Here is a 22,069-nt window from a genome sequence, read left to right as displayed (position 1 = left end):
TTTACAAGTTTAATGCTTTTGTTGCCATTTTAGGCACAGTTTTGTCATTTAACTCAAAGTGAAGCCCTTATAGTCAGCGAATAGGTTGACAACTGACTGAGCTAACTAATGCTAACCTTCTAGCTGCTTTTCAAAACACATGTAATGTCGGCCATAGAAATGTTTGCATGGTGACAGCCTGGCCAAAGAGACAAAAAAAGCAATCAGATGAGAGGAAATGTAACAACATGTTGAATGTTATGTGACGTTATCCAAGCTAATTTAGCATTAGCACAGTGGTTGTCGATTAGCCGCCTAGCTTCGGCCCTTTTTGGAATGCTACCTTGAATTAGAGAGCGAAAAAGTGGGTTATGCGCTTTAAAATGTTCGTATTGTGGTACATTTACACGTATTTATTACGTTGACATTTATTAAATCTTGTTTAATGTAAATAGATTATATAAATCATTTCTAATCTAGACGTTTCCTGGTGACGTAATGCAAGTTTAGGCCACCAGACGGTGCTGTTTCTCCCACACCACTCTCTTCCAAGTTCTCGAGTTTACCATTTGACCTTACAAGTGAGAGCAGACAGGTAATGCTGCTGCTGCTGCTGTTTTCTAGCCGAGTGATTTCAAAACAAACGCACACGTGCAGTCTCGGATAAGGACAAGCGATAGCAAAGCTGTGGCGGTGAAGAGAAGCGGAGAAAAAGAGAGAGTGCACGTCCGCGGGCGAAAGATTAAGGCAGGCGGCAAAGCAGGGCCACAGTGGAGGACGGGGGGGGGGGGGGGGGGGGGGGGGGGTCACGGGGGGTGTGGTTATCCCTCCTGCCTGCCTGCCTGTCTGTATATAGAGAACACTCAAGTGCAGCTCCAAACATCCTCTGAGAGACACGCACACAGAAAAAGATTAAAGAGCAGAAGATTCTTCATACTTTTACTTTCGGATTTACAAAGAAAAGAATTCCGATTTCTGCAATAAGGTAACGTGACAAGTGCATGATGTATATTTGTCTTTTTTTTTTTACATGTTGCACTGATTAACTTTTTATTGACCGTTTAGTGATCATCGTGTGAGTTTAGAGGTAGTTTCAATGGTTACAAAAGCTCAGGTTGCTTCAAAAGGTGTTCGATTTGGGATAAAGCGATTTCATGTTTGCTGTCTGAATGTACAACATGTTCAAAACCTGATTTCTTCTAATTGAATGTTATCTGTCAAAATACTCAAAAAGTCCATTAAATTCTTAAAAAAATATATTTCCTCTCATTATCTTCAGTATTTCATAACATTAAAATTTAATTTGACACATTTTTGTCTTTACCCGTGTGGGAGCAGTTGACCAGAAATAGTTCTGCTAATTTATTTGTATTCATGAAAATAATTTCTTGTTCTTCTTCTTCTTTTTTTATTTTATTTTTTATTTTTTTTTAATTTTTTTTTATTTTTTAAAATATACATATTTTTAAAAGTCATCCTTTGAACTTGTTTTCCTGAATTCTTCACCACAGCTGTCAGGTGCAAGGAAAAACTTGCCAGATGACCTTCACTGTGCTTCAACGGCGTTGATTAAAAATGTGGACAGTAATTACAATAGTTACTTTCAATTTGTATCTATTTGTTTTAAGTCTTGCAGCAACTATGAGATGGTGTTTTTTTTTTTTTTTTTTTTGCCATCCAAGAGGTTACCGAGTCCACTGTGTACGTGTGTCACATTTCTTTGTACCTGACAACAATCCAATCTACACCTCACCTGCGCTAAATATCCTGCACTTCCACACCAAAATGTTTTGTAGTTAAGTGCCATTTATTTAAAAAACGACATGATATATAAGAACATCTGAGTCGTCATGTGCGCCGTATAGTGTGACTCAAAGTCCATGAGTTGGGGTCAGAGGTCACGTCGACGAATGTAAAGGCGCTATAAAAGCTAATTGCCCTGCACCAAATACTTACATGAACATTGTACTTAGTCAACAGCAGAAAGACGAGTAAGCAGCAGGATTGTATGTAGTGAAAAAAAAAAAAGAAAAAAAAGTACTGTATGAACGTACAGCTGCCGTTTTCTGTAGGCGTAAAATGCAGGATTACTCAGGGTGATGTCCAATCATTTTCAACCAAAACTAGACTGTGCTGAAATACTTCGTTTTCATTCTTTCAAATGTGCACCATCATTAAGTGTGGCCTATAGTGGAATTACACCCAATATAAGCAAAGCGTTATTCCAAAATAGTTAATTGCAGCAAGAATAGTCAGCGACATTCTGTCGATCAAAATGTAAAATCTAATCAGTCACAGATGAAATAATCATCATCGGCAGTATTAAATGGAGTGAACACATGACTTGCTTTAAATTAAAAACTATTTTTTAGACTTAAGAAGTAAACGGTTAAACAAAAATTAAAAAAAAGTTAATCAAACATTTAATTTACTACGTGAACAAATACTTCATACTGTGTATTATAATAACATTGACTCCTTCACTACATGACTTCATGCTACATTCAATTTGTCAGCATATGAGGCTAATTTGCATTATTTTTTATTTTACTTTCAGGTTTTCATTCAATTCGCTCTAAGAGTTTGTAATGTTTTTATTTTCCCATCATGGCATTGTGAATTGAACGCCTCGGTGGGTGTTTTATTGCTCCGCTGCTGCAGCAACAAAACATTTGCGTATAGAAAGAGTGGCCCTTCCCATCCCATAATACCGTATGTGTGTATGTATGTGTGTGTGTGTGCGCGTACGAACGACAACAAAAGATGCAGTCATGCAGAAAAACCGCGCAGCAAAGATCTTTCCGGAGCGTCGCTTCATTCGAGGGGTGGGGCCTCCCATTGTTTTCCGATGATCTGATTGGATAATTAATGATGCTATTTATCTTTATGTGAGCAGAAGGCCAAAGGCGCCATACAATGTCAAATTTTCCGGGGGGGGGGGGGGGGGGGAGAATGCGATGGGCGGGGCCACGTGGGAACTAACTGTACACAGGAAATGGACACTTGGCTCAGTGTGCACTTGTGCGACGAGTGATACATCGGCTCCCTCTAGTGGTACGTGAAAGAACCACTATCGAGTTCAGTCTTTTTGAACTTCCGAGTGTTGCTAGGCAGAATTGATGGACCGTAGCCATTTGCACTTCATTGGTTAAGGACCACCAAACTGGTGCATCCAGTTTTTTACTAAACAAAAATCTAAAATAAGAACATTTCCTTTCCAAGAGTTTTTTTTTTTTAACCCTATAAATCTTTTTCCAGAGTGCTGTAGTGAATTGAATCAGTCCGTTCCTCTCCTCTCTCTTCGCGAGCTATGAACTGAGTGTCTTCTCTCATGTTTTGTCATTTTGAAAAAGAGATACTTGACTCATTGAACAATTTCCAGCAGTGAAAAGTTAATATTTTGTCTATAATTAATGTGGTAACCATTATTTTTATATATTATACTATACCTTTAAAAAGTAACTTTTTCTACTTGCTGTCGACTGATGATGACATCACCTGTGCCGAGGAAGTAGGTAATGACCAATCATGGCTCAGTTTACTGACCAAACCCAGAAATCAGGTGAGCCATGATTGGCCGTTGCCTACTTCCTCAGCACAGGTGATGTCATCATCAGTCGACAGCAAGTAGAAAAACGACTTTTTAAAGGTATTAATCGTACATGAAAAATAATGAAGTTGGCACATTAATTAGATAAATATGAACTATTTCCATCCATCCATTTCCTTAACCGCTTGTGGGGGTCGCGGGGGTGCTGGAGCCTATCCCAGCTGGCTTCGGGCAGTAGGCGGGGTACACCCTGAACTGGTTGCCAGCCAATCGCAGAATCGAAACTTTTTTTTTACTGCTGAAAATGAAATGGCTCAATGAGTCAAGTATCCCTTTAAATATACAAAATGAAATAAAGATGTTAGCTGCTTCACTTTGCGGGGTGTTCAATTGCGATGGTGACATCCAGTAAATGCTACTTTTGTTAGCCCGCTGATGGCGGTCTGAATTGTTTGTTAGCATTAAGCTGACCAGACATGATTGACTGCCTGTTTTTATTATATGCACAAATACTTGTTAAGGAAGGAATACTTACTTCCTAACACACTTGCTAACACAAACGATGCTAAATAAGGACATTTACTAGGCGGAAAAATGCAAGCAATGCCTCCTTTTTTTTTCCCTCCCTGGGAAGCGGCCTTTCTCCATGACCTCCCCGCATGACGCATCACTCTTCATTTGGAGAACTTTTCCATCACCTCCCGCGAAACGGAGCGTCGCATTTAGCTGCTGTTTGTCTTGGCAACTTCATTTAATTCTATTTTTTTTTATATTTTTTTTCCGCCCCCCCTGCTCGCAGAATCATCATGAAGCTCCTCCTGTTGGGCGCGCTGCTCCTAGTGGTGGCGGAGGGAAACGCGGAGGAGAGGAGCCATTGGAGGAGGTCCAAGAGGGAGCTGGCCGCCCCGCTCCACACGGGCGGCATCCGCGACCCGCTGGGCTCGTACTGCCAGCGGCGAGGCGGCTGCTGCCCGGGACGAGACGACCTTTGCACCGTGCCCTATTTGGACACCATCTGCTACTGCGACCTCTTCTGCAACCGCACCGTGTCCGACTGCTGCCCCGACTTCTGGGGACACTGTCTGGGCGTCGAGCCCCCTTTCATTGGTATGTATATGGAGGGGAGGGATGATTTTAATCTTAATTTAATGTTAAGACTGTATGATAGATCGTTATTCAGGTATAGAATTAGGCAAACAGTATTTTTTAAGATACAATATCCCACACAAAAATAGCAAATGTCAAGGTAGTCAACATCTTTAATTCTACTTTTTAAACTTTCAACTTGTTAATACATACACTACATTAATATAATTTTATTTGAAATATGCAGCAAATGGCCAAATTAAATTCTGATGTATTTATTTTTTTATTTTAAATATTACAATCATCCCACACGTATTTGCAAGTCAGGATTCAAAATTATATGCATTCATTTATTTTATTTTATTTTTTTCCATGATTTTTCCCAAATATTTCCTTTTCTTTTTTTCCCTCCATTCATGGGTATGGTATATTGAATATTTATTGGACATCTTTTGAAGAAGAAAAAAAAATTACAAAATTATGTTAATTATAAAAATTATATTAAAATTAGAATTTGGGGTCGATTTTACGGGGGAAGCTCTCTGTTAACTTTTATTTTACTTGCGTTATCTATTTTATACGTAATTTCTGCTTTAAATTACTATGTTATTTATGTAATATATATATTTCATTTTAACATATTCGATTTGAATACATTTTATTTTAAATAAATTCCTAAAAATATTCTTTGCTTTAAATTAATTTATACTATTTTTTACATGGATTTTTACAAATAGTTTTACTCTAAATTAAAAGCATTTTCCCTAAAAAAAAAAAGTCTGTGGAAATAGGCAAATTCAATACTAAACTATATAAAAAATGTTTTTTAATTATGTAATTATGATCTGTGTTATCTTAAATAAATGTTTCCACATTCAAATTAAATTTGAGTAAATATATTTTCATGCTTTGAATATGGTATTTTTTTTTTTTTTTTTTACATTTCTAATGTTATTTGAATTGTATTAATCTAATTTTAACTTAATTCATACAAATATTCTTTACTTGAAATTAATTTACACAAATATGTCTTTAAAAAGGTTTAAAAAAAAAAAAAAAACGTTCTCCTGTGGGAACACACATTCAAGTTGCGGGTTAACACTCCTCAAAGGTGTCCCACAGGGCTCTGTACTTAGTGCGACACTTTTCAATATTTACATCAGCAATATCATGAATGCTGTTATGAACTCTCTTGCCCATGTGTATTTGGTCATTTCTATTTATGTATTTATCTGTATTTGGTGTATTTGCTTTTCTTTTGCTTTGTTTTATTTTGCTGTTTGCTTTTTTTTTTTCTTTCTTTCTTTTTTCTATTTCTAAGTTGGGCTCCCTCGGAGCTTTCTTAAAGTCGAGGCGTGTAAAAATGTGCCCCGAGCAGCAGCAGAAGTCCACCTGAGAACAGAAGACTTCTTATGGAGTCACGGCGGGAAGGTGGGAGGTCGGGACAAAGAATGTTGACGATGTGGGGGCGGGGGCAGTGCAGACAGGCAGGCGTTGCAGGACAAGAGTTGTAAAGAAAGGCTCCTTCCGCTTTGATGCCATCATAGTCGATGGTTTTCGTGTCCGGAAGATTCCGGGAGTTTTTATCCCCGATGAGTCCGTGTCCGGTGTGTTGCAAACGTGCAACTAATGACATCAGCGGCTGCCTTCACTTACCTCAGTAGAATTCTGGCCTCCCCAGTCAGTCACAAACTCGGCAACGAAGTCCCCTCGCACCTGACGAGGAAAGCTGCGCACCTCGGTAATTGCCCGCCAGCTCTTTCCGAGAATTCCACCAGTGCAATTTTTTTGGACGCGGGGCGATAAACCGACGTCATCCCAGCTCAAACTCAGCAATCGGCATTCCCCACAAAAAGAATGTCACTAACATTCCCATGGGAGATTAGGAGGATTACTTTGCTGCAGGCTTTCAAGGGTTACTTGCGCTACTCCACAGTCTCTAATTTGCTGCAGAGCTCCGATTTTTTTTTTTTTTTTTTTCCCTGCCCACATTCTCCAAAAATTTTGAGGATGTCCGGCTAGAAGCTGTGGACATTGCAGTATTAAGCTCCACAGTCTCTTTTTCTGCAGCGCTCTGATTTCTTGCCGCCCTTATTCTCCCCTAGGATAACATTGTATCTGTCCCATGATTCCAAGCATTTAAAGATCCATGGCTAGAGGCTCTGGTTGCTGTAGCACTATGCTACATAGTATCTCTTTTTACATTGTTGCTGCCCACAGTCTCCTCTTGGATAAAATGAATCTCCTTACAATTGTTCCAAAAGAACTTCAAGCTCTGGTCGTTGTGTTCCGATGCACTACCGTCTCTACTTTGCGAAAGTGCTCTTTTGTCTAGCTGCCCGTAGTCTCCTCCTGGATAAAAATCCTTCCCTGCATCTCCATCCACAGTATATCTTGAAGTAACTGAAACAAACAGACGCTGATGTTGTCTTACCTTGAAGCTGCAGTATTATACTCCACAGTCTCCGCCTTATTGCAGTACTGTGTTTTCTATCTGCCCACAGTCTCCTCTCATATAAAATTGCTCCACTTTGCTGCAACATTTTCCTAGTTTAATTCCCACAGTCTCCTCTGTTAAATTGTTCTCCTCTCCGTTTCCAATTTCCACAATATAGGACTATACTCCACAGTCTCCACTTTGCTGCAGCACTCTGATGGTGCTCACAGTCTCCTCCAAGATTAAAGTCCTTTCCTCCACTATTTGATGAAGTGGCAAAAAAAAACAAATACAAAAAATAAGTTCTGCATATTTTGACGTTTTAGTGTAATACTCCAAAGTCTTCAGAGTGCTGCAGACTGCCCTCAGTCTCCTCTTGGATAAAAAAAAAATGGTCTCCTTTACTGTGACCAGCATATAGACTCCTATAATGCAGACCTTTAATTTTTTGTGAGCGGTTTGATGTGGTGTAGTTTTCTAAGTTTGAGACGGCTTTAGCCAGACGCAAGCAAAAAAACGGTTCAGTTCTTTGTGAGAGGAAGTACGATAAAATGGCTGACAAGATATTCACTGGGAAGCGCGAGGGAAGCAAACAGCACATTCCTGCACTGGATTACCGGCGCTCCGTGCTCCTTAACCTTCTTTGTCGACCTTCAAAACACAACACAAACACACTTCAGACTCATTCTTCAGATTTCACGTGTGAATTTTTATTGTATTTTTTTATTTTATTTTTTTTAGGCTCCTGTGAAAGAAACGGGATCAAGTTCCTCTCAGGACAAACGTACAAGGACAACTGCAACTTGTGGTATGTCGAACAAAAAACAAAACAAAAAAACGTAGCCTTCATTTATTTCCACTTCAGCGTCACGTTATCTGCAGAAAAGCTCGCAGCTGTCCGCTGTCGGAAGTCGGTGCCGTCAACGCGATCGGGCTCCGACTTTGACGCTTATCAAGGCGTGTCGGGGAATTCGGATAGGAAACCTCCAGAGAAGTAAGAATAGAAGTTGATGGATAACAGCAGCCGAGCAAAACGCGCACACGCCGGCTGCTAATAATAGACAGAAAACGTCACGTATGTTCTAGAACAACAAAGACTCCTTGTTCGTGTTGGCGCTCTCCAAGAATCGACAACTCCCACTCGCTTTCCTGATCATTTCCCAAACGCACACCCGCCTCAATCAGGACTTCCGCTCCTCCCTCTTCGTTAGCAGTTGTTGAGCCCACGCAAGGTCTTATCCGCACCTTCCTGCGCTTATTTGGATTCATTAAATCCCCCCCCCCCCCCCCCCACCCATTTATTTAGTGCAGTTACAAGCTACCCTGTGAACTCCGCCTAGCAACAAATGAGAAAACAGGAACAAGAATGCGCAGATCCAGGAAAACGGCACATTTGAATTGAATTATTAAAACATGTTTAATAATAATAATAATAATAATAATAATAATAATAATAATTATTATTATTATTTACTTTTTTTATAGCGCTTTTCAAGGTACTCAAAGACGCTTCACACGTAGTCCAAAAAAGATTGAGGACAAAGTTAAAATCACTACAAAAAGCTTTTTTTTTTAAAACAAACAAAACAAAAAGAAAACAAACAAACATGTATTTCTATTCAGACAAGCTTGATCGGTATATGCCAAGTTTTCCATCGATTTAAGCCTTGTGAACTCTGCCTAGCAACAAAGCAAAAATCCAGCTTTTAGCATTGAAATGCGCATTCTTTTTTTGTTTATTTGCTTTTGCAGCACGTGCGGCACCACAGGACGCTGGGAGTGCGAGCAGAACGCCTGTCTGATGGACAGCAACATGATCCAGGCCGTCAACAGAGGGAATTATGGGTAAGACGGACACACAAGCAAAGTCTAGCCCGCCCAACTGTGGGGAATGGTTGATCTCATTTGAGCCCGAATGAAATCTTTGGTGTCGTATACGGTGTGTCCTAATCAAGTGGTTGAAACCAGGTGGAGGGCCGCCAACTACAGCCAGTTGTACGGCATGACGCTGGACGAGGGCATCCGCTACCGGCTGGGCACGCAGAGACCCTCCAAAAGCATCATGAACATGAACGAGATCCAGGTAAACGGGAATCTGCAACGTGTTCCTTCGTTTCGATAAAAAGAGAGAGCAGGTCGGTATGCGGCTGCAGCCAGAGGCTCCGCCCATTGTGTGCACTCCGACCTGCTCCATTACATAAGACCCCAAGCAAAACATGGAGGGGATGTGCGGCTACTTTTAATTGCTTTCCTTGTACCCTTGCGCCGGCATTCCATTGCGGCTTCTTCCGCTCGCAAATCATCATGGCGCCTCCTGCTAACGCTTTTATCATTGCCGGCGTGTCGCTACCTGCACCTGTGTCCGAGGTTATTTTAGTTCACGAAAACTAACGAGAAAACTAAAATTCAAACAACTATTTTGTTAATGAAATAAAATAAAAACGAAAATGCTTTTTTAAAAAAAATAAAAATTAACTGAAACTACATTTTAGGTTTACAAAGCGAATTAAAATTATAATTAGAGCAAAACTGTCCTTTGTTTTTGTCTTTGGTAATTAATTTAATGCATGAGCCTTTGGGGTTGATATTAAATGTGATTTTAAGTGGATTAATTTTGATATTAACCGGAATAAGGATGTTTGAAAGTGTCTCACACAGAAGCGTCATCTCGCAGAAGCCAATAGAAAAGCACCTTCAGATGACGTCGCTCCCATGCTGTTTTTTTTTTATTTTTATTATTATTATTATTATTATTTAATATTGTGTAAAAGTAATACACATTGGAAAAAAAACTACTACTGAAACTAAATTAAAACTAAGCATTTATTAACACATTCACTGCCAGCCCAAAAATGCATAATTTGACGTCTTTTTCCGTCAATGGCAGTGAATGAGTTAAACTAAAACTAATAATAAAAAACCCCTGAAAACTCATTAAAAAAAAATTAAATTTTAAAAAACAAAACTCAAAATAAATAATGAAAAACAAAACAAAACAAAAAATAAAATAAAAACAAACTAAAATGAAAAATTCCAAAACTATAATAACCCTTCCTATGTCGCAATCAAAAACCTTTTGGAAAGACCCAATTCCTGTGCTGGCTAACGTTAGCCGTTGCCTTAGATGAACATGGATTCCGAAGGCGACGCCTTGCCCACCAGTTTCAACTCGGCTGACAAGTGGCCCGGCAAGATCCACGAACCTCTGGACCAGGGCAACTGTGCCGCCTCCTGGGCCTTCTCAACAGCGGGTAGGCTGTTTGATTGGCTTTCCTCAGAAAGGAGTCAGAGGCCTGAAAAGACCTTCTGACGATTTTTTTTTCCCTTCAGCCGTGGCGTCAGACCGAATCTCCATCCAGTCCATGGGTCACATGACTCCTCAGCTGTCACCGCAGAACCTCATTTCCTGCGACACCAGGAACCAGGGCGGCTGCGCCGGGGGCCGCGTTGACGGAGCCTGGTGGTATCTCCGCCGCAGGGGGTAAGCACGGGGCCACGCCCCCTCAGGTTGCAAGCTGGCCAATCACGGCACAGAACTCAAATCAGACGCTTTTCTGTTTTGTTTTGATGTTAAGGTCAAAGATACTCTCTTTTTGAAGTTTTTCCGTGACTTTTGCAATAGTAGACAAACATTTATAAGTGAAGCTAACCCAATAACGCTAATTTGAGATCAAGCTAGTCTGCTCTGCGTACCCTTTTCTGGTAATGTAAGAGTATACTAATGTTAACTTAACTGTCAAAGTTAAATCATTAACTAATTAATCACAAAAAATGATCACATTAATCATGTATTAACGGAGATTAATCACGCTATTATTTTTCACCACACTTGATAGCCCATTGTTACGTTAAAGGTAGCACAGGTTTGAGCAATAAACATAACTATGTGCATTAAAGTTAAGCATTTAATAAATGTTTGCGTTATGACATTCAGAATATTTGTTCATGTCAAACTATCGGGGGGGTCATCCCCCCCCCCCCATTTAAATTGTGCAAGTAATTAACTGATTATAAAAAAAGAGAAGGATGAGCATGTGCAGTAGCTAAAAATTTTTTTGAAAACATCCTCATAACATTAAATACCGAAAGAAAAAAACCCATAACAGGTGCTCTTTAAATTTGGCGGGCAAAAAATGTTGATTAAAAAAAACCTTTTTAAATTAAGCGATTAATCGTGATTAATCAAAATTTTAACGATGTGATTAATCTGATTAAAAAATGTAATCGTTTGACAGCGCTACTTAGTAATCAAAAACAGGTTAACAAGGCTAGCTATGTTGTTTAGCGTTCCATAAAAAATAAATTAATCAAATGAGTCTTGGAAGTGTTTGCTCATATAAGTGATATTCATATTTTATTGGTGCGCTTAATTAAAAACTCTATAGAACTGTCGTGTGGTAGCCTATGATTTGTTAGCTTTTTTTTTTTTTTTACAAAATACTACATTTTTGTGGCTAATAGGAGACCTAAAAGCCATGTGACGGTCTGAAACGTCAACTGAACACCTCCAAAATTAATCATCAATCACTGTTAGCGCCAAGGAGAGCAATGTACTCACTTAATCTATAAAGTAACAGTGTGCTTGTGTTAGCTTGTTAACCTGCTAATGCAAATATTATGCTAGGCATTTCAATCCTTTAAAAATTGACAGTCATACTTTTGTTTGCTCCAAGTTAAGCAATTTTCTCGTCACATCCGCATAACTAATGCTAATTTTTTTCTTTGCTAGTTCGCCAACATGCTAACGTAGCGTAGCAAGCTAAGCTAACAGGTCAAATTCGCTGAAATGTCGTACTCTGACACCCATTTTGTTTTTGTTTTTTTGTTTTTTTTTTCAGAGTGGTGACGGAAGACTGCTACCCGTACTCCCCCCCGCAGCACACGGCGGCCGAGGTGGCCCGCTGCATGATGCGGAGCCGCTCGGTGGGCCGCGGGAAGCGCCAGGCCACGCAGCGCTGCCCCAACGCGCACCACTACCAGCACAACGACATCTACCAGTCCACGCCGCCCTACAGGCTCTCGTCCGACGTAAGCGTCAGATCCGTCATCCGTCCAATCATGCGGGGGGAAAAGTAGGCCCTGTCGGCTTCCCTTATTTGGGCAAAAGCATCACCTTACGTCAGCGATGCTAAAACGACAGCTGATGCCTCCTTCAGCCATCCGAGCCCGCTTGTGAAGTCAATAAGTCAAGCATTAAGGACCCTGGGGGGGAGGGGGGCAAAGATCAATCTTGTTTTTCGACTTGTAGCGCACTGGAGGGATGTAACGATCTCTCCGTTGATGTCGTCTCTTGTAGGAAAAGGAGATTATGAAGGAGATTATGGATAATGGCCCCGTGCAAGGTAAGGCTGTGCATTTTCATTTATTTCACTTTGTGTCCATAAGATGTTTCAAAAATCTCGCTATTCATGAAGTATTAGGCTTAAGGGTAAAACGATTATTGACTATTATTGAAAGCTATAAAAATTCAATGCAAATGCAAGCCTCCTCCAACTGCATGTCATGTGACGACTTTTCCCTTGAAGGTCATCTGACCGGAGTAAGCAAAACCGCTAATGCTAGCTCAGCTAAATCAGAACGGTTTGAATAAATTTATTGTATTTATCGTAACTATAATAATAATAAAAAAGTTTACACTTGGGGCTGACTTTACTTCTGTCGGCGGCATAACGGCTAATGCTGCTTCACCATGTATGCTTGGCAATATTGTGATATCGCGATATTAAAATTGCCACAAAATCTCGTCGTCGTCATGTCATGATATTAAAAGCAGCAGTGATTTCCACTTGAGTTTTAACCGCAGTATAATTTTCACAAGGCATGTTTTGGCCCTTTCATGTTTCAAATCCACGCTAATGGTCAGATGAAGGTGCCTCAATATTAAGTTATTAGATATTGTAGGTTGTTTATATGCATTGTTGTTATGTACAAAAGCACAATATTATGTTGAGCTCTTTTTTTAGAATATTGTGACCCTTTTTTTTTTTTTTGTATCGTCAGCATCACCACAATATCATAATTATCGTATCATGATGTTTGGATTTTGTTAAATCCCTACTACCAAACCTCAGAGCCTGACTTAGTTTATATTCAATTCACATTTCCTTAATGTATTCACGACCTAAAAAATTATGAGGCACATATATATATATATATATATGCAATAATAATTTAAAAAAAAAATATATATATATGTATATATATATATATATATATATATATAAATAAAAATAATAATAATAAGAAGAAGAAATAAAATAATAAATAAAATAAATAAATCTAAATGAAAATATATAAATATTATATGAAATATAAGTAAATAAATTAAGTTTTTTAATTAAATTGATATAAATACATCTAAATAATATATAAATACTATATAAAATATCAATTAACAAATAAATAAATAATAAAAAAACAATTATATATATGCAACATATGGCTTAAAAAAAAAAAAAAAAAAAAAAAAAGACCCAAATGAATCGAAATGTGCACACATGATGTCATCGTGTCTGACCCGCCGCTGGAGCGTTTTTGTTGTCCGGCTTTTGACCCCCGGTCAGCTTCCGTCACTGTGCCCGCCTCACAGTCTGCTGCCCATCTGGACCGCTGTCAAGTTCCCCTTGAATAGGCGAGGCACATGTGTGTGCGTGCATATGTGTGTGCGCGCGCGCGTTTCACCTTTTGTCTGATTGTTCACGCCAGGAAGACATGTTGGCTTCATGACAAGTTTCCTTTGGATTGCTTCAACAAAGACATGTGCGCTGTGTGCGCGCGCGCGTCTAATGACCTATTGTCTCGTGTAACTTTGTCTTGATTCGAATGTTTCCCAACGGAGGGAATTTATGGGGAAATTATTGGTTTTGGCGGAATATGAAAGTCACTCGTATAATAGGTGTGCAACGTGCGCTGTGGAATGATGGGACTCGTGGGAGAATTGTCATTTGTGACTGGTGCAATCAGGAAAACACCTGCTTAAATACAAACTGTGTTTTCCTCAAGGTGTTTGTTTGGAAAATTCTGGAGCAGAATTTCTGATTATATGGAAGTTGCATTAGAATAGGCGTTCAACATACAATATAGGGTTATTATGGTTTTGGAATTTTCATTTTCGTTAGTTTTTGTTTCATTTTGAGTTTTGTTTTTTAAATTTAGTTCATTTTAATTAGTTTTCAAGAGGGTTCTGTTAGGGTTAGGAATTTTTCATTTGAATTAGTTTTTATTTTTATTTTTTTTATTTTGTATATTAGTTATTTTGAGTTTTTTTTTTTTTTTACTTAGTTTTAATTAGTTTTCATGGTGGTTCTGTTAGTTTTTTATTAGTTGTAGTTTTTAAATTTTTTAATTCGTTGTAGTTTTTAATATTAGTTTGAGTTAGTTTCAGTATTATTTTTTTTTTAAATGTGTATTACTTGTACACAATATTTACTAAACAACATTGGTAAAATAAAAAAAAAGTAATGCATTTTTTTCCCTAGCGTTGTATTTAGGCTGAGATAGTTTTAGTTAGTTTCAGTATTAGTTTTAAGTGTTTTTTTTTTTTTTTTTTTTTTTTTTAAATGTGTATTATTTGTGCGCAATATTTAAAAAAACACCACGGGAGTGACATCATCTTAAGTTGGTTATCTATTGGCTGCTGCTCGATGGGGTCGCTTCTGTGTGACACACTTTTAAACGTCCTTATTCTGGTTAATATAAAAAATAAATGTACTTAAAATCACATTTAAAATCATCCCCAAAGGCTCATTTATTACATTAATTTCCAAAGACTAAAACAAAGCACATTTTTTCTATAATTACAGTTAGTTAGTTTTGTAAACATAAAATGCAGTTTCAGTTAGTATTCATTTTCTAAAAAGCATTTTCATTTTTATTTTATTTTGTTAGCTAAATTGTTTTTTGAATTTCAGTTGTAGTTTTTCCGTGAGTTTTAGTTAACAAAAAACAACCTTGTTGTGGACTCGGTAAAAGTATAGATTTTTTTTTTTAATAAATACCAAATTTGCCAAATTGTGAGTTATGAGGTTTTGGCCCGATGAGCAAAATGATTAAAAAAAATAAATAAATAAATGTAGTTGTTCAATTCGCCCACGCACAACAAAAATTATTGTCGTTTTTGCAGGAATACAAATAAGCCATATTTGACTTCATCAATATGATTTTTTTTTTTTTTTGTGTGTGTCCCGGCAGCCATCATGGAGGTCCACGAGGACTTCTTTGTGTACAAGAGCGGCATCTACAAGCACACGGACGTCAGCTTCACCAAGCCGCCGCACTACCGCAAGCACGGCACGCACTCGGTCAGGATCACAGGGTACGTGAAAAAAAAACAGCTCAATGGATATTGTCGCCACACGCTGGAAACATGAATCAGGGATAAAGACACACCTCGCTTCCTCGACACTACTCCGTCCCCCCCCCCCCGTCCTCCTTCTCCCCTGTCTGGCCCCCTTGTCAGTGCTCAGACCGCAAATATGCAGACGTCTGACACACCTGGTCTACCTGACTCGCGTCTCAGTCATCACTGGGCGGCCGGACGTCTGACACTCATGAAATGAATGCCTTTTTATTATTATTGTTTTTTCTTCACCGCTCGAGACAAAACACACCCGATAACTTTGAGACTATCTCCAGACAATCTGCCGCTTTGAGGCTCTTTATTTTTTATTTTTCATTTTTTAACGGAATGTATGCGGGAGGATTCGACTCGTAAAATGTCATAAATGCCACTTTTCCTTGTAAAATATGACACTCATCCGTCTCACTCAACCGTGTCACGATTCGCACCTTGACGCCAAAAACACGATGAAAGACCATTCTGCTGGATCTTGGACGCGACGACGTGGACGCACCAAAAGAGCACAAAGGGTCGTTTCGGGGCACCGAAGCCACCCGGGCCCGCGGGCGTGCCGAGTTGTTTTGATAGCGCTGCGCGTCCTTTTAAGCCGGCAGCCTGGGAAAGTTTGCGGAACGAGCATTGAGGTCCACTGTGGTGGAAAAGGGCATTGTCTGCCGTGCTGATCCCGAACGCACCGGACAGAAGAACGGGGGGGTTCAGTGCACCCGCACAAGAGGTCAAGGGTAGGCCGAGGGGCGTATAGCGGCTAAGGTGGGTTTTCTGAAGCGATCTGATTGGAGGTCAGATTGCACCTCAGCGGTGGTACCATTCTGTCTGGTTTTGTACACGCTCGAAAAAAAATGAATTTAAGTTTGTGAGATTTTATTGCCAGTGTGGCAGGATTCTCACTTAATTCTCAGAATTCTGACTTTAAAGTGAGAATTCTGAGAACTAATGTCAGAATTCTCGTTTTAAACGTCACAATTCTGAGACTAAAATGCGAATTCTAACTTTAAAGTGAGAATTTTTAAATCTGAGAATTCTCACTCTAAAATCAGAATTGTGAGATTAAAGCACTTTAAAGTTAGAATTCGCACTTTGTTCACAGAATCCTGAGCTCAAAGAATTCTCACAGTCAAATGTACTTAACTTTAAATTCTGAGATTAAAGAATTCTGATTTTAAAGTGAGAATTCTTTCATCTCAGAATTTAAAGTAAATTTATTTGACTTTAAAGTGAGAATTCTTTAACCTTCAGAATTCTGGCTCTCAGAATTCTGGCTTTCAAGTCAGAATTCATTAATCTCAGAATTTAAAGTTAAGAACTTTTGACTTTAAAGTGAGAATTCTGAGAACGTGAGAATCCTGCCAAACTTTTTTTGTTTTCCTCTCTTCACTTGGCCCTAATCCTTTTCCGTAGTTTTGCAACATAGACCTGATATCCCGTTATATATTCTTTTTGGTAACCCTGTCCACTTCTGGCACGTCCCAAATCCACAATCTCCCGGCTGGAGTTGTTTGTGCAGTTCCTCGGATGGAACGTCATCAGCGTAACAAGTCCTGACTGACAGGCGACGATATCCGAATCTGTCCGTTTCCCAGAATTGCTTTCCCTCCCCATTTAAGATAAAAACGGCGTTGGCTACCAGGAGTCTCCCAGGGGGGAAGCGGAACGTTCCGGATCGCAAAAAAACAGGATGGGAATTGGCTCAAGGGAGGGCGAGTGTTTTGTACAAGTTGGCAATGAGCGAGTCACGATGGGAATTCTGATGGAACCGTGCCAAGTGGTCACGAGTACACAAACATTGGCAAAGAAGACAGAGCGCTGAGGAAGAGGTTTTTGTTTTTTGTTTTTTTTAATTTTACATTTTATTTTAGGATCAAGGCGGCATCAACTTCCTCGTAACCTGTCCTCTACTTCCTGTTCTAAATCACGAGAGGGAAAACTACTATTCTGTGTTTTTTTGAAGTTCAGGTTGTTGTTGGAAAGTTGGCTATAAATACTCGTTTTTTGCAGGATGTTGTTCACCTGCACTTCCTGTTGAGCTGAGTAATGCTGGGATTTTTTAAATTCCAGCAACTCATTGGCATCCCTCATTGCTTTCTCTCTGTAACTTGGCTTTCTGTTTCAGTCCAGCCTTCTTACTGTATCGACAAGTCCACCATGAGTGGACCTACCAAAAAAGAAATAAAAGTCTTAAAAAGCCGTGAAAAAGGACACAGGAAGTCTGACATTTTGTATCGCTTCATTGGCAGTTTTCATTGGTCGGTCTTGCCAAAGCCACATTGTCCTCAAAGTTTTGCCCAATAGCTAACAAATTAGCAAGTAACATGAAATTCGGTAGGAATTAGTAATCAACCTACTAAAAAAATAGCATACCTGAAAAGAGACCGGAAAGCTCCCATTTTGGTTCTAAGCGACCATTTAAGGGTCAATTTGGCCGTTTCCATAAACCTTTTGATGACTAACTGTACACTCATCCAATAGCTACCAAAAAAAGTGAACATATAATTTGGTAAGCATGAGCAGAACCATAAAAGTCTCCAAACAAGAAGATACAGGAACTCTGCCATTTTGTTAGAAAGCGTCCATTTTAGGGTCGATTCGGGCATTGGTCCTTCCAAGGAGAATTTGTGCTGGAGATTATGTCCAGTAGCTACAAAATGAGTTAGCAGCAGGAAATTTTGTGATTCGGCGGCCATTTTATTGTCAATTTGAATTTTGAAACTGAGTTTGTTCTAAAGATTGTCGAATCGCTACCAAATAAGTTAGCAACATGGCATTGCTACTTGTGGTAATCGTGAATAGACCCACAAAAAAATATCTATATATTTCGAAGGGACCCTGGAAGGATCGAGGAAATCTGCCATTTTGGTTGAAATTGGCCATTTTCCATTCAATGTTTGTATTCGATGTAGTTGCATTTCGTCGATTGACCTGAAATTGGGTCGGCATGTCTAACATGACAGGACACATGAAAAAGTCTCAAAGACCCCTACCTATAATTGAACAGGAAGTCGGCCATTTTGGTTGAAAGCTGCCATTTTAGCTTTAATTCGAATTTTGAAGCCGAGCTTGTTCGACAGATTGTGTCGAATCGCTACCAAATTAGTTAGCATTAGCAACATAGCACTGCTACTTGTGGTAATCATGAGTATACCCACCCAAAAAAAAAAGTCTTTAGAAGGAATCCTGGGAAGATGGAGGAAATCCGCCATTATGGTTGAAAACGGCCATTTTCCATTCTATGTATGAATTTTATATAGTTGCATTAAGTCGATTAACATGAAATTGGGTAGGCATGAAAAAGTCGGCCATTTTGGTTTGAAGCAGCCATTTTGGGGCTGATCTGACTAAGGATACTGACATAAAGTTAGATTATTGTTTTTCCCAAGACAATAACCGTCTTCTCCACTTTCTTCAGGTGGGGCGAACAGTGGGACCATGATGGCACTCCCAAAAAGTACTGGGTAAGACAAAGACCACTTCCTGTCATCTTCAACCACATGACATTGCATTCAACGCGTGATCTTTTCCCCCTTAAAGATTGCCGCCAACTCCTGGGGCAAGAACTGGGGCGAGAACGGTTACTTCCGCATCGCCCGCGGCAACAATGAGTGCGAGATCGAGACCTTCGTGATCGGCGTGTGGGGCCGGGTCACCATGGAGGATATGCACCACCATCCCCACCACCACCACCACCGCCGCCGCCACGTTTAGAGCCACTCAGAACCTCACCCGATGCACCCCACCCTCGCAGTCACCCACGCCCGCCAGCAGGTGGTCAACCACATCTAAGCTCGTTTTTCGTTGCCTGGGCGGACGTCTGAAGAAGCGCACGCCCATGCAGGCCCCTCAGGTACTGTTGCAGACACTGCCACGTATTCCGGAATTCCTTCATCCTTCACATCAAAAAGAAACACGTGTGGGAAGGGAGATGATGAAAGAGAAACACTTTTGGATCAGTTTTGGGAAAAGAGGAAATCTGAGAGGCACAAATCCCCAAAAAACAAGCAGCAGAGACACGCTAGCAACCTTCACCTGGAATACGATCCCCATGTTACTTTTCGGACAAAGCTGCAGGCGGTGGAATTTCACAAGTTTGCCCTCTGACCTCTCTCCCTTCAGAATCAACACACAAATTTGCGTGGGGCCAAAATGCCTTCAAGAGAAAGCTTTGATTCAAGACGTGATTATTGTTATGATAATATATTTGTGCAAAGTAGTCTTAACGCACTATGGGGCCTATTCACTAAAGGTTTGCGTCGCCTTTGCACCGCGCTAACCGGCAAAAATGGAGCAAACTGCGAGCGCCTAATTCACTAAACGCGCAGATGGGGAAATCCGTCACTAAGCGCTCTGCCGAACAGATTGCGTCACGGTGCGCCGGTGTTATTTGCGCGTATGTAAATGAGGTCATTTGCATACATTTGACGCAAAATATGCCCAAAATGCAAATGAGACTCATTGATATGCAGCGTCTAATTCACTAACGCAAATAGCCACACCTCGTTTGCGTGACGCAAATAACGTTTTTGGAAAGCACGTATTAACTGCTGCAACCTCGATCATGGCAGCATTGCGTGCCATTTGCAGCACAACGTCCACGGCAGATCACGCAGAGAGGAGAGAGAGAGAGAGAGAGAAAAAAAAAGAGAGAGAGGGGGAAATATTTCTGTGTTAGTTTAGGACACATAACGTAACCCGGGATGATCGGCAATGGCGGGGAGGCATTTTCCGATCATTTTTACGTGCCAGATGCATACTGTACGCCCACGCCAACTTCTGAGAATATATGTTTAAAAAACGATCGCACCAATAATTTGTACTTTATGAATGAACGACGTCGTTGTCGTCCTCTCTGCTTAATAATGGCGCTCTAAACGCTTCCTCTCGGTCCAAACTCGCTTTCTGTTAATGTCATCTTTCTCGCAACTGTTAATATAACAACCATGTTCTTGCGGCAAATCCGTTTCCATGTGTGGTAAATCAGGTGCACATTTGCTCCAAGCTGTCAGTTTTGTGGGCGTGTTTGCGCCGGTATATCATTAGCGCAATATCCTGAGTGAATAGGTGGGTAACTGGGGGGTGCAGTTGTGGTGCAATATTTCGCGCTATTACCGGACGCAGCGCATTCTTCGAGAATATGCCCCTATCTTCGTGTTGCTGAGTTATTGCAAGATTTTATTTTGCTACCTGTGTACTGTATATGATGGTTTGTATTTCGTGATCAATCATTACAAACTCAACACTCATGTGGCTAATTTTTATATGTTGATTGTCTTGGGTGCTTTTTAGAGAACGTTAAAAGAAAAATGCAACTTCCCTGGCAGTAATAGACAAACTCACTTCCTTCTTTAACCAACATTAAGTAACTAATTTACCTGACAAATAGTGATCCCATTTTAGCTCAAATTCCTGAAGCGATCACATGACCTGTCAGATAGAGAGCCCACTTGTAGCTATCTTCCTTTAAACAGCATGAAGCAACTGCTTGGCCTGCCAAATAGTGGGCCCCATTTGTAACTGTACTTGCTTACATCATCATTTCACTTGTCAAATACCGATCCCACTATTATCAGTATTTTTATTAAGAAGATCACCAACCAAATGGTGGGTCCACTTATAGCTGAGATTCCTCAAGCAACCATTTTCATTGCGCATGCCAAATATTGAGCTCACTACTTCCTTATGTAGTCATTTCACTTGGCAAATAGGGATCCCACTTTTAGAAGTAGTTCTATAATAAACTCACCGACCAAATAGTGAGATCTTGTGGCACTCCCCTTCCTGAAGCCCCTATTCTACCTGCCAAATACTGATCCCAGCCATATAGCTCAAATTCTTAAAGCAAGTATTTGGCATGACAAATAGTGAGCCCACTCATAAGCAAACACTTTTCAAGCCATTTTAATTCTTCTTAATTTTCAAGCATCTTTACGTTGTAGAGGAGGGGAGTGGTGGGTGGGGGTCTGGGGGGTTTTCGAGGCGGTCCACCTCCCCCAAGCTGGGATTTCCAGCGCTCACTTGAAAGTGAGGTTTGCAGTTATTACCGCTGGCCTTCAATTATGCGCCACTTCTCGCGACGTGCTTGTCTCACCCCTCAACTAAAGAATGCTAACATCCACTCCACAATGTTGTGTGTGTGTGTGTGCGTGCGTGTGAGTGCGTGTGTCGACATTTATTTATGATAAATAAATTATGCTACACTGTGCGTTATTCCTCTCGTATCGGTGCAATGTTACGCTATCGGCCGTACGGTGAGCACTTCATGTAGAATCGAGTGTCCACTCGTGCCGCACAATAAAAGTCTTTCCATCAACCTGGTCTCCGTTGCAATGTTTTTGTTGGGAGGAAAAAACAATGGCAACACTAGCTAGCTCCGCAGTGTCCAATTTGCTCCATTGTGCAATTTTCTCTCTCATAAAATTTGATTCAACGTCTGAGGATACGTCTCTAGAAATGACAAAATTGCTAATGTTTGCCCCACAGTCTCCACCTTGCTGCTTTGCAACCTTTTCCTTTGCCCACAATCTCTTCTTGGATAAAATGTGTTATATTATTCACATTTGAGGATTCCTCACTAGAAATAAGAAAAATAAGAAAATGCTGATGTTGGCCCTACAGTCTCCGCTTTGCCTCTTCGCAGTTTCCCTGCAGCCCGCTTTCTCCTGCTGGA

General features: G+C 40.2%; 1 protein-coding gene across 2 annotated transcripts in view; it reads left to right on the top strand.

Annotated features, from left to right (window-relative positions):
* The window catches only part of tinagl1 (tubulointerstitial nephritis antigen-like 1), a 30,097-nt gene extending 8,385 nt beyond the window's left edge, over positions 1–21,712 (top strand). The window contains exons 1-12 of one of the 2 annotated variants that reach the window (XM_077506589.1): positions 836–964; positions 4,329–4,636; positions 7,794–7,860; positions 8,805–8,897; positions 9,021–9,135; positions 10,177–10,303; positions 10,383–10,533; positions 11,891–12,080; positions 12,349–12,394; positions 15,243–15,366; positions 18,815–18,860; positions 18,937–21,712. In XM_077506589.1, coding sequence (XP_077362715.1) covers positions 4,336–4,636; positions 7,794–7,860; positions 8,805–8,897; positions 9,021–9,135; positions 10,177–10,303; positions 10,383–10,533; positions 11,891–12,080; positions 12,349–12,394; positions 15,243–15,366; positions 18,815–18,860; positions 18,937–19,110 — 1,434 coding nt within the window. In that variant the 5' untranslated portion in view covers positions 836–964; positions 4,329–4,335 and the 3' untranslated portion in view covers positions 19,111–21,712. Of the gene's footprint in view, positions 1–835; positions 965–4,328; positions 4,637–7,793; positions 7,861–8,804; positions 8,898–9,020; positions 9,136–10,176; positions 10,304–10,382; positions 10,534–11,890; positions 12,081–12,348; positions 12,395–15,242; positions 15,367–18,814; positions 18,861–18,936 lie in introns of those variants that run through there. The other variant, XM_077506590.1, reaches the window with a different exon arrangement.
* Positions 21,713–22,069: the final 357 nt, after the last annotated feature.

This window comes from Festucalex cinctus, chromosome 19 (genome assembly GCF_051991245.1).
Source record: "Festucalex cinctus isolate MCC-2025b chromosome 19, RoL_Fcin_1.0, whole genome shotgun sequence".
NCBI classification, from domain to species: Eukaryota; Metazoa; Chordata; class Actinopteri; order Syngnathiformes; family Syngnathidae; genus Festucalex; species Festucalex cinctus.
The sequence above is the reverse complement of the archived record's forward strand: the minus strand, read 5'-3'. Positions and strand labels throughout refer to the sequence as shown.